The 15,748-nt window shown below is 40.3% G+C and overlaps 1 protein-coding gene across 1 annotated transcript in view; it reads left to right on the top strand.

Moving 5' to 3' along the window:
- The window catches only part of LOC124803102 (menin), a 44,704-nt gene extending 29,182 nt beyond the window's left edge, over nt 1–15,522 (top strand). Inside the window, exon 5 of the mRNA XM_047264260.1 lies at nt 13,377–15,522. Coding sequence (XP_047120216.1) covers nt 13,377–14,235 — 859 coding nt within the window. The 3' untranslated portion in view covers nt 14,236–15,522. The remainder of the gene's footprint in view (nt 1–13,376) is intronic.
- The last annotated feature ends 226 nt before the right edge of the window (nt 15,523–15,748 follow it).

Raw genomic sequence — 15,748 nt, forward strand, 5'->3', positions numbered from 1 at the left:
CATGTCAAAAGGTGATTGCATCTTCCGCCCATACACCACTTCGTACGGCGACAATCCTGTCGACGTATGTACCTTACTATTATATGTACTGGTTATGAATTGCAAGTACACATTCCAGTTGGTGTGTTGACTATTTACATAGTGACTCAACATCTTAGCGATCGTGCGATACACTCTCTCCATTCGTCCGTTTGCTTGCGGGTGGAATTGACTAGTCTGTAGTTTCTTTACCTTCAGTAACTTAAACCGTTGCTTCATCAGATCAGACGTGAAATTAGTGCCTTGATCCGAGGTTAAGGACTGAGGTATCCCATACCTGAGTAACCAATTATTAACTAAAGCTTGTGCCACTGTACTTGCATTCTGTTCTGGCAATGCGACCATGATTAAATACCTAGAAAAGTGGTCAATCACTGTCAACACATACACATCAATTCTGATTTGTTGGAAAGGTCTGTCTACCTCTGGTAATCTTTGAAGCTGAATCTTTTGATGGCTCAAGTCCACACGCTGTGCGCATGGCACACAATTCCTGTCTTACTCGTCCACGTCTTGACGTCGTGTCCTCCACCAAAACTTCTCCGCTGTTCGCCTATTCGTAGCTCTTCTCCTGCCATGCCCTGAAAGAAAATGGTCATGCACCTGTTGCAAAACTTCAGATTATAACGCTGCTGGTACGACGACCCACGGGCCGCATTTTGTTGACCTGCAAAGTAACCCATCCTGTACTAGAAACTGTGGTTGCTTTCTGAACAATTGGCATCACTATCCATGTCTTGTGCCCTTTTCCACTCATCTTCAGTCACCCCTGTTACTTGTAATGCTGCCACTTTCCTGCTCAATGCGTCAGCATTGGCATGTTTCACACCTGGCTTGTGTATTACCTCATAATCGAACTCACTGAGTTTCAGCGCCCATCTCACTAGCCTACTCGCTGAGTCTTTCAGACCTAATAACCATTTCAGAGCTGAATGATACGTCACAACCTTAAACCTTCTACTGTACAGATAACATTGAAAGTACGAAATCCCGTATATTACCGCTAACAATTCCTTCTCCATCGTGGAGTAATTTTGTTCCGTCTTGTTAAGTTGAAGAGACGCGAACGCAATCGGATGTTCTTCGCCATCAATTTCTTGCCCAAGTACAACCGCAAGATCGTGATTAGACGCGTCACATTGTAGTGTAAACTCCTTCGAAAAGTCTTGGAACTTCAAAACTGGATCTGATGTCAGTATCTGTTTCAACTCTCGAAATGCTTTCTCGCACTCTGACGTCTACTGGAAGGTAACACCTTTTCTTAGCAACTTAGTAAGTGGTCTCGCTATTTCTGCGAACCCCTGTACGAATTTTCGATAATAGCTCACAAAACCAATATATGATTGCAGTTGCTTAACCATTTGCGGAACCGGAAAATCTTGTACTGCAAAAGTGAGATGAGGATCTGTCCATACCCCGTCCTGACTGATAACATGCCTGAGATAATTTACTTGTGCTTGTGCGAAATACCATTTGTCCAAACTTAATGTTAGCCGTGCTGCCTCTAATCTTTTAAACACCTCTTCTAACCGTTCCACATGCTGCTCTATATCTCTTGAAAAAACTATAATGTCATCCAGATACACCATGCATTTTTTTGGTTTCAACCAGCAAAGGAATCCATCCAACACCCTCTGAAATGTTGCTGGAGCGTTTTTAGTCCAAACAGCATTCTTTTATATTCAAATGACCACAATGCGGTGTAAATGCTGTTTTTGGCCTGTCCTCCGGACATACTTCATTCTGGTGATAACCGCTTCGCAAATCCATAGTGGAGAAAAATTTACACTGCCCTAGGTTGTCTAACGTTTCTGTGATATTCGGAATCGGATATACGTCCGCCACTGTCCGTTTATTCAAATGTCTGTAATTGCAACAAAAGCGAAATTTGAAACTTCCTGGCAGATTAAAACTGTGTGCCAGACCGAGACTCGAACTCAGGACCTTTGCCTTTCTCGGGCAAGAGCTCTACCGACTGAGCTACCCAAGCACGACTCACGCCCCGTCCTCACAGCTTTACTTTTGCCAGTACCTCGTCTCCTAACTTCCAAACTTTTGCCAGTACCTCGTCTCCTACCTTCCAAAGTAGGAGTGCTAGTTCTGCAAGGTTCGCAGGATAGCTTCTGTAAAGTTTGGAAGGTAGGAGACGAGGTACTGGCAGAAGTAAAGCTGTGAGGACGGGGTGTGAGTCGTGCTTGGGTAGCTCAGTCGGTAGAGCACTTTCCCACGAAAGGCAAAGGTCCCGAGTTCGAGTCTTGGTCTGGCACACAGTTTTAATCTGCCAGGAGGTTTCATATCAGCGCACACTCTGCTGCAGAGTGAAAATCTCATTCTAAAAGCGAAATTTTTTTGACCCGTCCGGTGTCTTCTTCGGAACTAGGACCATGCTACTAGACAAAGGACTATTACTGTGCTGGATTATCCCATCTTCCAGTTGTTGCTCTATTAATTGCCCTACTACTGGTTGTAATTTTTTTTGTAGTCTGTATGGCTTACGATACACTGGAGCGTGATTCCCTGTCAGAATACTATGCTGTGTTATCGTTGTAGCAGGTAACGTACCCTGTGCTTCAAACAATGCTTTATACTTTAGTAATAATGCTTCCATACCTGAACGATCTATTCCTCTCAAATGATTTACCTTGTCACGTAGTACAGATGTGCTGACTGTTTGCTTTACGTCATAGTCTAGCCTTGAACTATTGATGTCCTCTTCATCCATTAACTCTACTGTGGCTATTACTGATCCCTTTGGCAGATCGACATCATCCCGCCCTAAGTTTTTATCTAAACTCACACGGAATCATAAACTGCCCATTTATGTCTGTTAACTGTGATACACTCCTACGAATAAAGCAGTGCTTTTCGTCTAAAACCTCATTACTCGGTAGTGGCTCTACCAAGAATAATCCCTGCTGTGGCATAAAGACATCCACCGGTACCCAGATCAACTTCCCTGTACCTGTTTGTACTTTGTCACACGAAATCACCTTTAATGCACTTGTATGCAGTTTAGTTGGTATCACCTTAGCTATCGGTACACCTTGCGACTCTGAAACATTTGCAACGGCTATACCCATTGAGAACAAGTTCCCATCGTGTTCCAGCGTATGTTGTGAAAGGTCAATTTTGGCGTGATGTTTAATCAGAAAGTCCAACCCAAGTATTGCTGAAAATCCCTGTCCCACAGTTGACAACACCTCCATTTGCTCCCGGAACCACACGTTCCCTATCTTAAACTTGAGCTGTGCTGTCCCTAGTGCATCTAATTTTTTATCACCTACTGTGCGCAATCTGTATCTCGGAGCTTCCAATCCTTTCTTGCCCATGAGGTCCACACTGACAACTGATACATGCGCTCCAGTATCCACTAAATCTCTTCGCCACTTACCTTTTATCCAGACCATCAAACTACAATCCGTCTCTTTGTGCACTCTCTGAGTACCTCTTTTTACTGGGAATGCCTCCCGACGGCAGGAACACTCCCTTTTTCGTTTAACAGTTTTTTACCTGCTGTATCATTAACCCGTTTCTTGGCTTTACACTGCCGTGCCTTATGCCCTATTTTCTGACAGTTGAAACACTGCGGTTCCCGACATTGTTCTTTAAAATGACCTTGCTTCCCACAACGGTAACACTCTTTGGAAGACGAAAAAATTTTCTTGTCATTGCGACTTATAGTGGCGCTATCCACTTCCTGCAAATGTGTAGCTACACGCAATTCTGCTGCTAAGTCACTTGGATTTTCCATCTGTATCCAGCGTGAAAAATCCGACGAGACCCCTCACAAAAATCCGTCTGAAGCTCTAATCTCCGCTTCTTTCAATAGAACTTCGTTTGCACTCGCATTTTGCATTAACTCATACGTGTGCTCATTTGTTCTCCTAATTCTGTCTGGATATTCTTTACCGTTTCAACCGTTTTTTGCATCATCCTCCCCAATTTTTCTCTAAAAATTCTGGCACTGTTTTGTTTCCTGAACCTTTGCAATAATCCCTCAGCCAACTCTGTGAACGTAGTAGCATCCTTTAACCCTTCGTGATATGCCACATAAGTCTTTGCGTCATCTACTAACCGTAACCTCGCCATTTGCAAACACATTTCATCCGACCAGCCACACAGTCTAGCCATACTACGTACGTCACCAATGAAAACATCAACATTCTCTGATGTTTTACCCGGGAAGGAAGGTATCAAATTAGCCGCTGAACAATCTGCCACACCGGAAAAGACAGTACCCTTGCATTCTACACCACAGCTTCCCGAGCTTGATTGAGTATTTTGCAACAATTGTTGCTCTATCCTCTGCATGAGCTGCTTTTGCAGCTTATTTTCTTCAATCAGTTTCTGAACTTGCTCTGTCAATGCGACTGTGGCGTCACTTGTCCCCGTTGCACGTGTCTCTGGCATTTTCCGTGTGGTATACTTCGCCCTACAAAAATAGAATTGTATTACCCAGAAGCAAGTTAATTCCTAGCACGTCTAATGGCAAGACATCTAGACTTACCACATTGCCCCGTTACATGGCAATAGAAGCCACACACATCGCAAATGCTTGGTACAAATTTATCGCAAGGAGCGACGTGACCTGTTAATCCACACACTACACATTTAGATGGCACTAAGTTAACAGACTTACGGAATCGTCATCTATGAAGATTGAACATTCGGACACGGACCACGTCCGTCCTCAGATCCGAACTGCTTCCTAATGGCTTCTGTCTGTTGCTGCCTGCGCTCCACTATTTATATCCGGCAGGAGGACATTTTGTACCCTCGGTGGTAGCCTTTTGTTATTACTCCCGCTGTATATTGCAGCGTAACTTAGCGTGCTGGCCTCACTTCCCCGTACTCAGCACTCTCCAGGCTTCGCTCGGTCTGTATGCGTCCTTGCGTCAGTCTGTTGGTAGACTGCTGCTGTCAGCAAGGCTATCTGTGCCTGCCTACTTCGCAACGCCTCGGTCGCCAGTGTGCCTTTGTTTTTCCATTCTCCACTGCGTGAAGCAACGCTTACTACATGGCAACAGATGATTCCTAGCAGGGCGACAATATTTGATTCAATTTGGTGTTCATTAATAGCTTGCTTAGGGTCCTATTTCCAAGTGAGTTTGCATCCTTCGATGCAGAGCTAAACACAGGCTTAAAGGCACTGGAACTGATGATGTGGGATCAATGTAAGAATTTATTCACCTGTTCTTCTTTATCTGCTTTTTTTCTAAAGGACTCTTTTTACCATTCAATAGGTATATTTTTGTTCACATTACATTTATTTCTTAGCCCCTGAATTCAGAATAGGCAGAAATTGGATTTGTTTGGACAACCAGTGTAAACACTTTGGATTTTGTTAGCTTTGAGAATAAACAAATTGATGTCAAACTAGTATCCTAAGCGGCATTATCATGTTACATTATCATGTTATCTGTTTGTCTTTATTTATTTATTTTGGTTTTTCAGTGTAAATGGAAATATTTGACCACCTGTTTATCACTGCAAACTAGTTGTGAGTTGAAAAGCTTCTCCAGGCAAAAATAAAACTTAGTTTTTATTTCTTAGTTTTCCCGTATATCATAAGGTTGGTTGTTATTCCTAAACCACCCCCCCCCCCCTTTCTTTCATGCCAGAGCTAATTCCCTCTATTTTCACATCCCTCTGTTTAAGTTCCTAGTAATTCAATGAGCTGAGAAGTCATTTGTTGGTGAAAGAGTGGCTGTCTGAAGTCACAGAATAACAAACAATGGCGGCTTAAATCATTGACTTCTAGCAGTGTGAAAGTCATGTGCTTCATAACGCTTCAGCACAATTATGAATAGGTCAAACCCCTCTGACAAATGGCCTCCTCCTCTGGTAGATTGCAGGTGAGTTTTCCACAGGTTAGAACAGGTAGGTAACCATACCTACTGCAAATCTTTTCCTGTTCACACACCTAAATGTATCAGTGCTAGCCCGAACACTTGCAAGACATATACATTTAAAGGAGAACCAGGGGTAAGACAACCCATTTTATGAACCAGTTAACATGTTACAGTGCATGCCAAACTGACTCTAAAGACGAACAAACTCACAGTGCTATTACACAATAGTCATATCGTTGGTCTTTACTTAACTGCATTCTGTGAATCCCTTCCCCTCAAAATTTACAAGTAACTTCATTTAGGCATAGCACACACTATGGTGTGTCTCGGCCATCTGGCAAAGGTGTGTGTGGACAGGGCATAGGTGAACACACTGAATTAGTGCTACAAGGAGACACAAGATGGCTGTGCTTTTTCACACCAAGATAGTCATGCACCCTCTCTCGCAACTCGTATATGTTCAGGAGCAAAGAAGATATTGATTACAATCATTACAGTTGTGAAAGTACCACTGAATATAACATATTCAACATGTGAAAGATTCCACCATCTATTTTTGTCATTTCCGGAAAGTTAACAGAATGTCTTGGAAGGGTTTCTGTATTGTGGTAGGTAAAGTGAAGGACAGCATACAAGGAAAAACAACAAAGTGGAGCAAAATGATTTTCTACACACTGTGTAACCTGCCCAACAGTGTTGGCAGTTTGAGCATTAAATATATTGGAATAAAGCAAGAGTACATTCGGGATGCCATAGTGAACTATAAGGAATTTTTTAGATATGTGCTGTTTGGATTTGCAAGTGCACCAATTTTATTTGTAATGGTGGACATGGGTGAATATACAAGCAACTGATACACAAGCATTTCTGAACAGTAATTTTGGATTTACTTTGCAACAAGAATACATAAATTTATGAGAATCAACTCCATTACCAGGTGAAACACATAAGATTCCTTTCTTTATCTCTTTAGACAAGAAGTCTCTCAGGTATCTGCAACCACCTTTAGCACTGAATGGCGACACTTTTGTCTTGGTCACTAATATAATTTGTGTTTACCATCTCATTAAAAAAAAAAAAAAAAAAAAAAAAAAAAAAAAGAGTTCCCAGTCACCTCCTCCTGCATTCTGAAACACGGTCAGTGACAGTTTGGGAACTGGTGTTGTTGCAGAATTGAGTGGGAAGTTACAGGGTATTATGTATTGATTTCGACAGATTTTATGATGGTGTTATCCCCAAATGTGTAATGAGATGGAAAGGAAACCCTGTGATCAGACACTGAAGACCATGCGATAGTCACCTGACTGCCATGTCATCCTTGGCATTCGTCGTCGGATGCAGTGTGGAAGGACATGGCGTCAGTGCCCAACACTTCTGGCCACTGTTGATATTTTGACCTCGAATCTCCTACCTCTCAATCAGAATTCTCCTCAGTTGGCATCACAAGATTGTGTGCAGCCCAGTCCAGTCCTCCCACCAAGGAAAAATCCCTGGCAGTAATGAGAATCTAACCTGGGTCCCCCCGCATGAGGATCTGTCGCGTTGACCACTCTGCTATGGAAACAAACAAAATGGGACGATAAAAAAAATTATATGGGTGATCGAGACAAGTGTATTTTCAGAATTGTCTCTGTTTTGTTTTTGTGACAGATGTGTAATTTGCCCATCACAAAAATATAATGAAACCATTCTCGTGGAATCAGTTGACAAACGATCAAAAAATATTCAACAGCAGATTGTCGGCGAAGAAAAGCAGTAGAATGCACATTTGATACGTTCACATGAAATTCAGAACTATAAATATGCTACTGTGTTGCAAACCCAGCCAAACTTGATGTTATGAGGGTTAATCCAAAAGTAATGCCTCCTATTTTTTTTCTCCTCAAATAAAGTCTGTTAAGTAAAATATTTGAATTTGGCGCTGTTCTATAAAGCTCCTTCTCCAATCCACTGCAATAGTAAGTTCCTGCCTCAACAGATTCCACTACTACAGTCGCTTGCAAAATGGCAAACGTCGATGTTCATATTAGGCAGCATCACGTGATAGAATTCTTGAACGCAGAAGGTGAAACACCCATTCTCATTCCTGAAAGACTGAAAAATGTGTACGATGATGCAACAGTGGAAATCAGCACTGATAGACGATGGGCTCGTCGCTATAATAAAGCTGCATGACAAACACTGTTGGCTGATGAAATGCAGAGTGGCAGGCCAGTGACTACAGTGACTCTACACAACATTTCAGTGAGTTGTGACATTGTTTGTGGTAACTGCCTGGTGACTCCAAATGTTTTGTGTCGCATAACCTCTCTCAGTAAAGGCAGTTGTTATTCAACAACTGGGGTACTCAAGGGTTTGTGCAACTTTGGTACCAAGAAAGTTGTTGTAGTGATCTTCAGTCCTGAGACTGGTTTGATGCAGCTCTCCATGCTACTCTATCCTGTGCAAGCTTCTTCATCTCCCAGTACCTACTTCAGCCTACATCCTTCTGAATCTGCTTAGTGTATTCATCTCTTGGTCTCCCTCTACGATTTTTACCCTCCACGCTGCCCTCCAATACTAAATTGGTGATCCTTCGATGTCTCAGAACATGTCCTACCAACTGATCCCTTCTTCTAGTCAAGTTGTGCCACAAGCTCCTCTTCTCCCCAATTCTATTCAATACCCCCTCATTAGTTATGTGATCTACCCATCTAATCTTCAGCATTCTTCTGTAGCACCACATTTCGAAAGCTTCTATTCTCTTCTTGTCCAAACTATTTATCGTCCATGTTTCACTTCCATACATGGCGACACTCCATACAAATACTTTCAGAAAGGACTTCCTGACACTTAAATCTATACTCGCTGTTAACAAATTTCTCTTCAGAAACGCTTTCCTTGCCATTGCCAGTCTACATTTTATATCCTCTTTACTTCGACCATCATCAGTTGTTTTGCTCCCCAAATAGGAAAACTCCTTTACTACTTTAAGTGTCTCATTTCCTAGTCTAATTCCTTCAGCATCACCCGACTTAATTCGACTACATTCCATTATCCTCGCTTTGCTTATGTTGATGTTCATCTTATATCCTCCTTTCAAGACACTATCCATTCCGTTCAACTGCTCTTCCAAGTCCTTTGCTGTCTCTGACGGAATTACAATGTCATCGGCGAACCTCAAAGTTTTTATTTCTTCTCCATGGATTTTAATACCTACTCTGAAGTTTTCTTTGGTTTCCTTCACTGCTTGCTCAATGTACAGATTGAACAACATTGGGGAGAGGCTACAACCCTGTCTCACTCCCTTCCCAACCTCTGCTTCCCTTTCATGTCCCTCGACTCTTATAACTGCCATCTGGTTTCTGTACAAATTGTAAACCAAGAAAGTTAGCTAACCAAAATAAAGAGAAAAGAAAAACAATTCCCTAACTCTTGGTGTGCTTCCATTTGGAAGGAGAGGAGTTTCTGGAAAAAAAATTATGACTGGGGATAAAACATGGGTTTATTTTTTTGAACCAGAATCAAAGACATAGTCGGTGGAATGGATCACAGAAACTCACAGAAGAAGAAACAATTCAAAACTGGACAGTTGGCAAGGGAAGTTAGGGTTGCAGTATTCTTGGATGATGGTGTGATTATGGTTGATTTTTTGGAGCAAGGATCACAATAAATGTTGTCAAATACATCAGTACTCTCAAACAGATTAAAGCACATTGTCAGCAAGTTCATCCAACAAAAACTGTGGTGGATGATCATGTTTTGTGTGACAATGCAAGACCACACACCAATCGTCACACTGCTGAAGATATTGTGAAAACTGGATGGGAACTCTTGCCACATCCCTTATACAGCCTTGACCTGGCACCATCAAGTTTCCACCTGTTTTGCATGCTAAAAGGAGGTCATCGTGGGATTCACTTTGATGATGAAGCCATGAAAACGGAGTGTCAGTATCTGTGGAAGTAGGACTGAGTGTTTTACCACACTGCAATACACACCATTTTTAAAAGATGGGCAGAAATTGTGGAAATGGATATTGAATTGAAAAGTTGTAAATTAATTGTCAGTGTTGTAGTTTGATTGACTGTTGTAACAATCAGCGTGTTTGCATGTTACACAACTTTATCACAAATTGTGACAGAAGATTCTCACAACCTCAGTACCTTAATAGGAAATCAAACAAATGTTGAATTATAGCTACAGCAAACATCTTCACGATATGTTAAAACATATACTTTCTAAAACACTTTTTCACTTCATTTCAGGGTAGATTTGACATTTTCTGAACACTCTTAGTAAGTAGAACCATCAAACTGATCCCTAAAATTTATAATTTGCAGTGATGTTCAAAGATGATTGTTTATGTGATTTGCTTATGACTAATGATGAAACAAACTGTTCCTGATAGGAATTGATTTTATCATATGAAACTGTTTAATGCATTTAACTAAGCCTGAAACTTGTGAACTTATGCAAGTGGTAGCTATTATTAAGTTCAGTTTAGTTATCTGACAGATTTTGTTACGCTGTGTTTGACCTATGAACAAAAACATCAGTGCACCACTTAAATGTCTCCGCCATGTGTAGCTCTGGAGTGCCACTCATGACTGCAAGTGGTCACAGTACAGTCTACAGAGGATATTGTTGGTGCATGCCACATCTGTGTGTATTGCTGCACACATGGGTGACACGTAACTGCACCACAGGTACACCACAACTTCTCCACATGTCTATGCCACATTGCTCGTGTGTGCATTGCGCCTTACATCCGGATATCTGGTATTGGCTTTCCCCTTCTCAGTATCTCAAGATATTTTCCATGAATTGTTTGTTAGCTCTGCAAAGTGACATTAATTCTGCAAATTTATGTTCAAGTGTAAGATTCTGTGAGATATTTGTAAAACTCGTACTGATGCAAATGACTCTGGAACTAGTGATCAACAAACAGTTCCTGCAGCGAAGTAGTATCTTTTAAGATGTGATGGTGACAAGAATCAGAAACAGATAGCTCAAAGTGGAAAAAATTGTGTGATCTAATGATGAAATGTATGATAAAAGGATTACAGTATACTTACTCTCTGTGTGTGTTGAAGAATGCTGAGCGCACCAAAGTTGCTATAATGTACAAAATTAGGAGAAGTCTGGATAGGGGGGCAAGCTACTTGACATGGGAAGTTGGAAGCCAAACTATTTGTTGATGGAAGCCAAGGTCATCTTGAGTGAAGTGCTGGGAGTATGGATTGTATGAAGCCAAGGTCATCTTGAGTGAAGTGCTGGCAGTACGGATTGTACAAGTCAAAATCTGAAACCAAAGCCGTTGTCAGTCATCAACGTAATACTACTGTGGTACATAACTGTAGGCTTCATAGATGTATACAAACTGTTGGTGGTCAGTGACACTTGTGGCTTTGTAGGGACTTGTTCACCAAGAATTCTGTCAATCACAGCTATTTACTCTGGTGACCTTTGCTGCTACTTGGATTACATGTGGCATGCCACACCTCGCTAATACAGTATACGGCCTCTATTTTCGTCCCACTGTCTGGTGGGTACGTTAGTGCTCCTGTTTCTGAACCTTTGCATGGCAGGAATATTAAACCTTTCTTCATACTCATTGTTTTGTTTTTGCTTTATTGTCACTGTCTTATATTTTGTAACTTGTATTGTCATTTCTTATCTACAGTTTTTGCTGTCTTCTTACCCACTTCATTTTGTGTGTCATTGCCCATTTGTGTCTCATCTATACATCTGTCCCTTTCTCTCCTTCACTTTTTCTTGACACACTGATTGCCCTTGTGTGCCACTTCCAGCTTTTCAGATTTGCAAAATGACGTGGTAGAATTCCAGTAGTGATTTATTTCTAATGCCTCCTTCTGTTCAGTATACTGTGTGACTTTCCTGCTTAATACTTGATTAGTCTTATTTCCTCCAGTCATTTCTTCTATCTTCCAATCTAAAAGTATTCCTTGCCTGCAGAGCTGATGTTTCTCTCTGAAAACATGTCAGTCTACTGTTACCTTGTATGTAGCATTTTCCAATCTCTATTTATTGGAAGAAATGAAATTCTGACTACATGTGAAACACTCTTCAAAACATAGGTATTCGTGCATGGAAGTGAAATGGGAAAGTTACATAAGAAGAAAAGAGGAAGAAGACAGGTGTGACAGATAATGTTACAAGAGAACTATGTCTGTTCATTATCTTGCTTGACTTAATATTTTTATTTCAGTTGTTACCTCACTGTTGCCACATTTGACCACACTCCACAATGATTTGCAATTTCATAAAATATCTTTTTCTGTTTTCTGTGGTTTATAACTGTTGAATGGAGACCATAGTAAAAAGCTAGTTTTATTTTAAAGAGAAGTCGGATTCACATTATAGTGTAGCCCTTTTGACTTACATTGCCTGTGGTACACTTTAAGAACTGTGTGTTGAAACACTGAAACAATGGCCTGCATTGAGACTGTGGGTGGTCAAACTATTCAAAATTCTTTCAAACAATTTATCATTGACAATAGGGGAAAAAATAATGTGCAATAAAACACATTCTTCCTCATATGTGAAAATGGTGCAATAGTACAGCAGTAAACACACTTTCACATCAAGATACCTGGATCACCACTGATCATTATGATTATTAATTTGTGTCCCACGCTTTTGCAGTAGATTCTCTTAGACGGCAATGACCAAGTTTTAAGTTTTTGACACTTTCTGTAAATAGAGATTGTAGAGTACAGCAAGCTTGCAAATTTTCTGGGTTAATGCAGACCTGAGAAACCACGGTTAACTGAAAAACATGCATAATCCAACATTCACATTTTTACAGATTCTCCATGTTGCGTTTGAAATCCCATTGCATTACTTACGTATTACTTCCCAGAATTTGATAAATTATTTACAAAATTAACTTAAAACACACTATTTCATATCATTTGCATTCAGTTCACTTTTGTGACATAATCACTTATATTTTTTTTTTGTTTGTTTCTGTTTTTCATTTCCCTTTTCCCTGATAACAGCTTTCATTTTCTGGAATGTCAAAACATAAGTATAGTCAAATGAATTTTGTCCTGTATTCTCTAATAAATGATCAACAGCATTTCAGTGCCATTGTGCTGGATAACAGATCCTTCAATTAAATCATCTTTGCACTTTTCATCTGCCAAACTCTTTTCACTATATCCGCATGACTTAGTTACTCAGATCGCAGTTCATAGGCATTGCTATTTAACCGCTCACATTTGTTTCCATCATCTACGTCTTAATAATCAGAAATTTGTATTCTAAATAAAAATATTCGTTTTGCTAAAAATGCAGTACTGCAGGCTTTGTTTTTTATTATTTCAAAATACGGTAACTGTTGTGTCTATAATCCACCATCTAGATAATCCACACCCAGGTAATTGGGAGCTTGCTGTGTGTAGTGAATAAACAATACATATATTATTTGCAATTTCCTTGAAAGTATAAAGCATCTATCCATTGTTCTTTTTGTCACAGCTACAATTACTCCAGAGATGACGAAGAAGTGTACAAAGAATTCCTGGAAATAGCAAATGAGCTGATCCCTCAAGTGATACGTGTGGTGGGATCAGGTCACAGTGCACGTTCTCTACTCAAGGACCCAGAGTGCTTTGCGCACCTCTTACGTTTCTATGATGGAATTTGCCAGTGGGAAGAAGGCAGTGCCACACCAGTATTGCATATAGGTTGGGCAAAACCATTAGTCAATACTATCTCAAAATTTGATGCAGCTGTACGTGCACGTGTCGACATTATATGCCGAGGAGCTACACCGGAAAATGGAGGTGAAGGCGGTGGGGACAATGGAGGAGGGACAGGAAGTGCAAGTGGTCACCTCAATAACAACAATTACCGTGAAACAGACATTGTTCGGAGTCTGGAATCACGTGTCGGACCTGTAGGAACTTCTGCCGGAGCTCATCCCAGCATTGCTGCTCTTACTGCCGCTTGCGGTGAGAAGATTCTCAATCGAGATTATTTACTAGCAGGAGGGGGACCGCCATTTGCTTCGGAAGGCCGCGAATCGCCAGGCCCATCAAGTGACATACCAGAGCCGACTCCATCTGTACCACCATTACCTCCACCATTGCCGGTAGTGGAGGAATTGCCCCTCGGACCTACTGAGGAGGGACGACCACAGGTGATACTGCACTCTCAAAAGATGCGTGGGTTGAAGGATTTGCTTCTGGCAGAAAAACTGAATACTCATGCCATCTCTTTGCAACTTACAGCACAGTCACAAGTACAGGTAGGGCGCAAAGTACGTGCATCTGACCATGATTCAATGGATGGCTTTGGTATTCGCAACTCTTATAAACGTGCCAGGAGAGAGTAGCTAAGGCAGTCCTAAGTTATAATCCCACTTTACTTCGTTGTCCCACATTTGCTGTGTAATTTTAAGAAATAACACAGTGATTGCTGAACTCGAGTACAAATCCATCTCCATTAAAAAAGAAAAGTGGTTGTCTATTCTTGAGATATGTCTTCTGTAGTTCCATTTTGAAAATAGAAGCACAGGCAGTTTAACCAAAATCTTATAGTCTCTATGTAGTATAAGTATATTTGACTAAAGTCATAATAATAGCTTTGCCCACACTATTTATTTGTTCAGGGTACAACCCAGTCAATCATAGAAATGTGATATACTGTCAGGTCTGACCGACAGTTGTGATCTTCCCCCCCAGTGTTTAGTCAGATTCTCTAATTTAATAGAATATTGAGAATTTAAGGTGAAATACTGTAAGCACGTTATTTAACTACAATTGATGTAAATTACTGCACCAAATTGGTCCAAATATAAAAGAGTTATTGATTGTCAGATATTCTAAGTGTACAAAAGAAGTGTTGTATAAAGTGTAATCAGCCGAGTCCAGAAAAGGCTGTAAACAAACTAGTTTGTGGTCTGAGGATTGACTATGAGCTTCAGCGAATATGTAACGGTAAACATGATGCAGTTAACTGGAGGTACTTTTCTTCAAGAAAGCACTGGAAAGGTTTATAATTAAGTCTCGGCATTCTACATAAATGGATATTTGTTTATGTTGTTTGAGCCTCATCAGCTGATACATTTACAATGGCCAGCTCTGAAATGTCATACATATTTAAATAACCAGTTTAAGAATGTTCTTTCTAGCTATTTTGTATCTTAAAAGTAAAATATGAAGAGAAAAAAAGAAAAGCATCATTCAGAATTCAATTTCCAGAGTGATCTTTTTTTTTAATATTGATAGAAACTTTTATGTTTTGTAGTAGCTTGCTGTCTTGCCATTTTATGAAACGTATTTATTTTATAGGCACTTCTGCTTTCAAACAATGAAAACTCCAGGATGGGATAATAATGTGAATTAGGATAGATTGCTACTCACTGCATAGAGGAGATGTTGAATCACAAACACACACCTTTAAAAGTAGAGCATTTAATATTTTTTAGCAATTGGAGAAAATCGTTATCAGATGAAGAAGCACACTAACAAACACACAGTCATACATGGGGACTTCTGCATGTATGAAAGTATGTGTGTGTTTATTCTTCTGATGAAGGACTTTGTTTGAAAGCTAAAATGTATTCTACAGTTTACTTTTAAATGTTCTTATCTACTGTTCAATTCCTCCTGAGTGTGGTGTGTAGCAGACCAAAATAATTCATATTTCTTCGTCTGCCCCCCCCCCCCCCCCAACTACTGACTGACGTACTCTTGTTTGATGATTTTTTTAGAAATGTTATGTGAAATTGATGTTGTATAAAGAATATGTCCAGTATTGTAAAATATTGATAATTGTAAAAGTTATTCCTTTGTGCAACTGCCTCAAAAAGAAAGTAGCAGTTGTTTGAATGATATACTAGATTC

Source organism: Schistocerca piceifrons, chromosome 6 (genome assembly GCF_021461385.2).
Source record: "Schistocerca piceifrons isolate TAMUIC-IGC-003096 chromosome 6, iqSchPice1.1, whole genome shotgun sequence".
NCBI classification, from domain to species: domain Eukaryota; kingdom Metazoa; phylum Arthropoda; class Insecta; order Orthoptera; family Acrididae; genus Schistocerca; species Schistocerca piceifrons.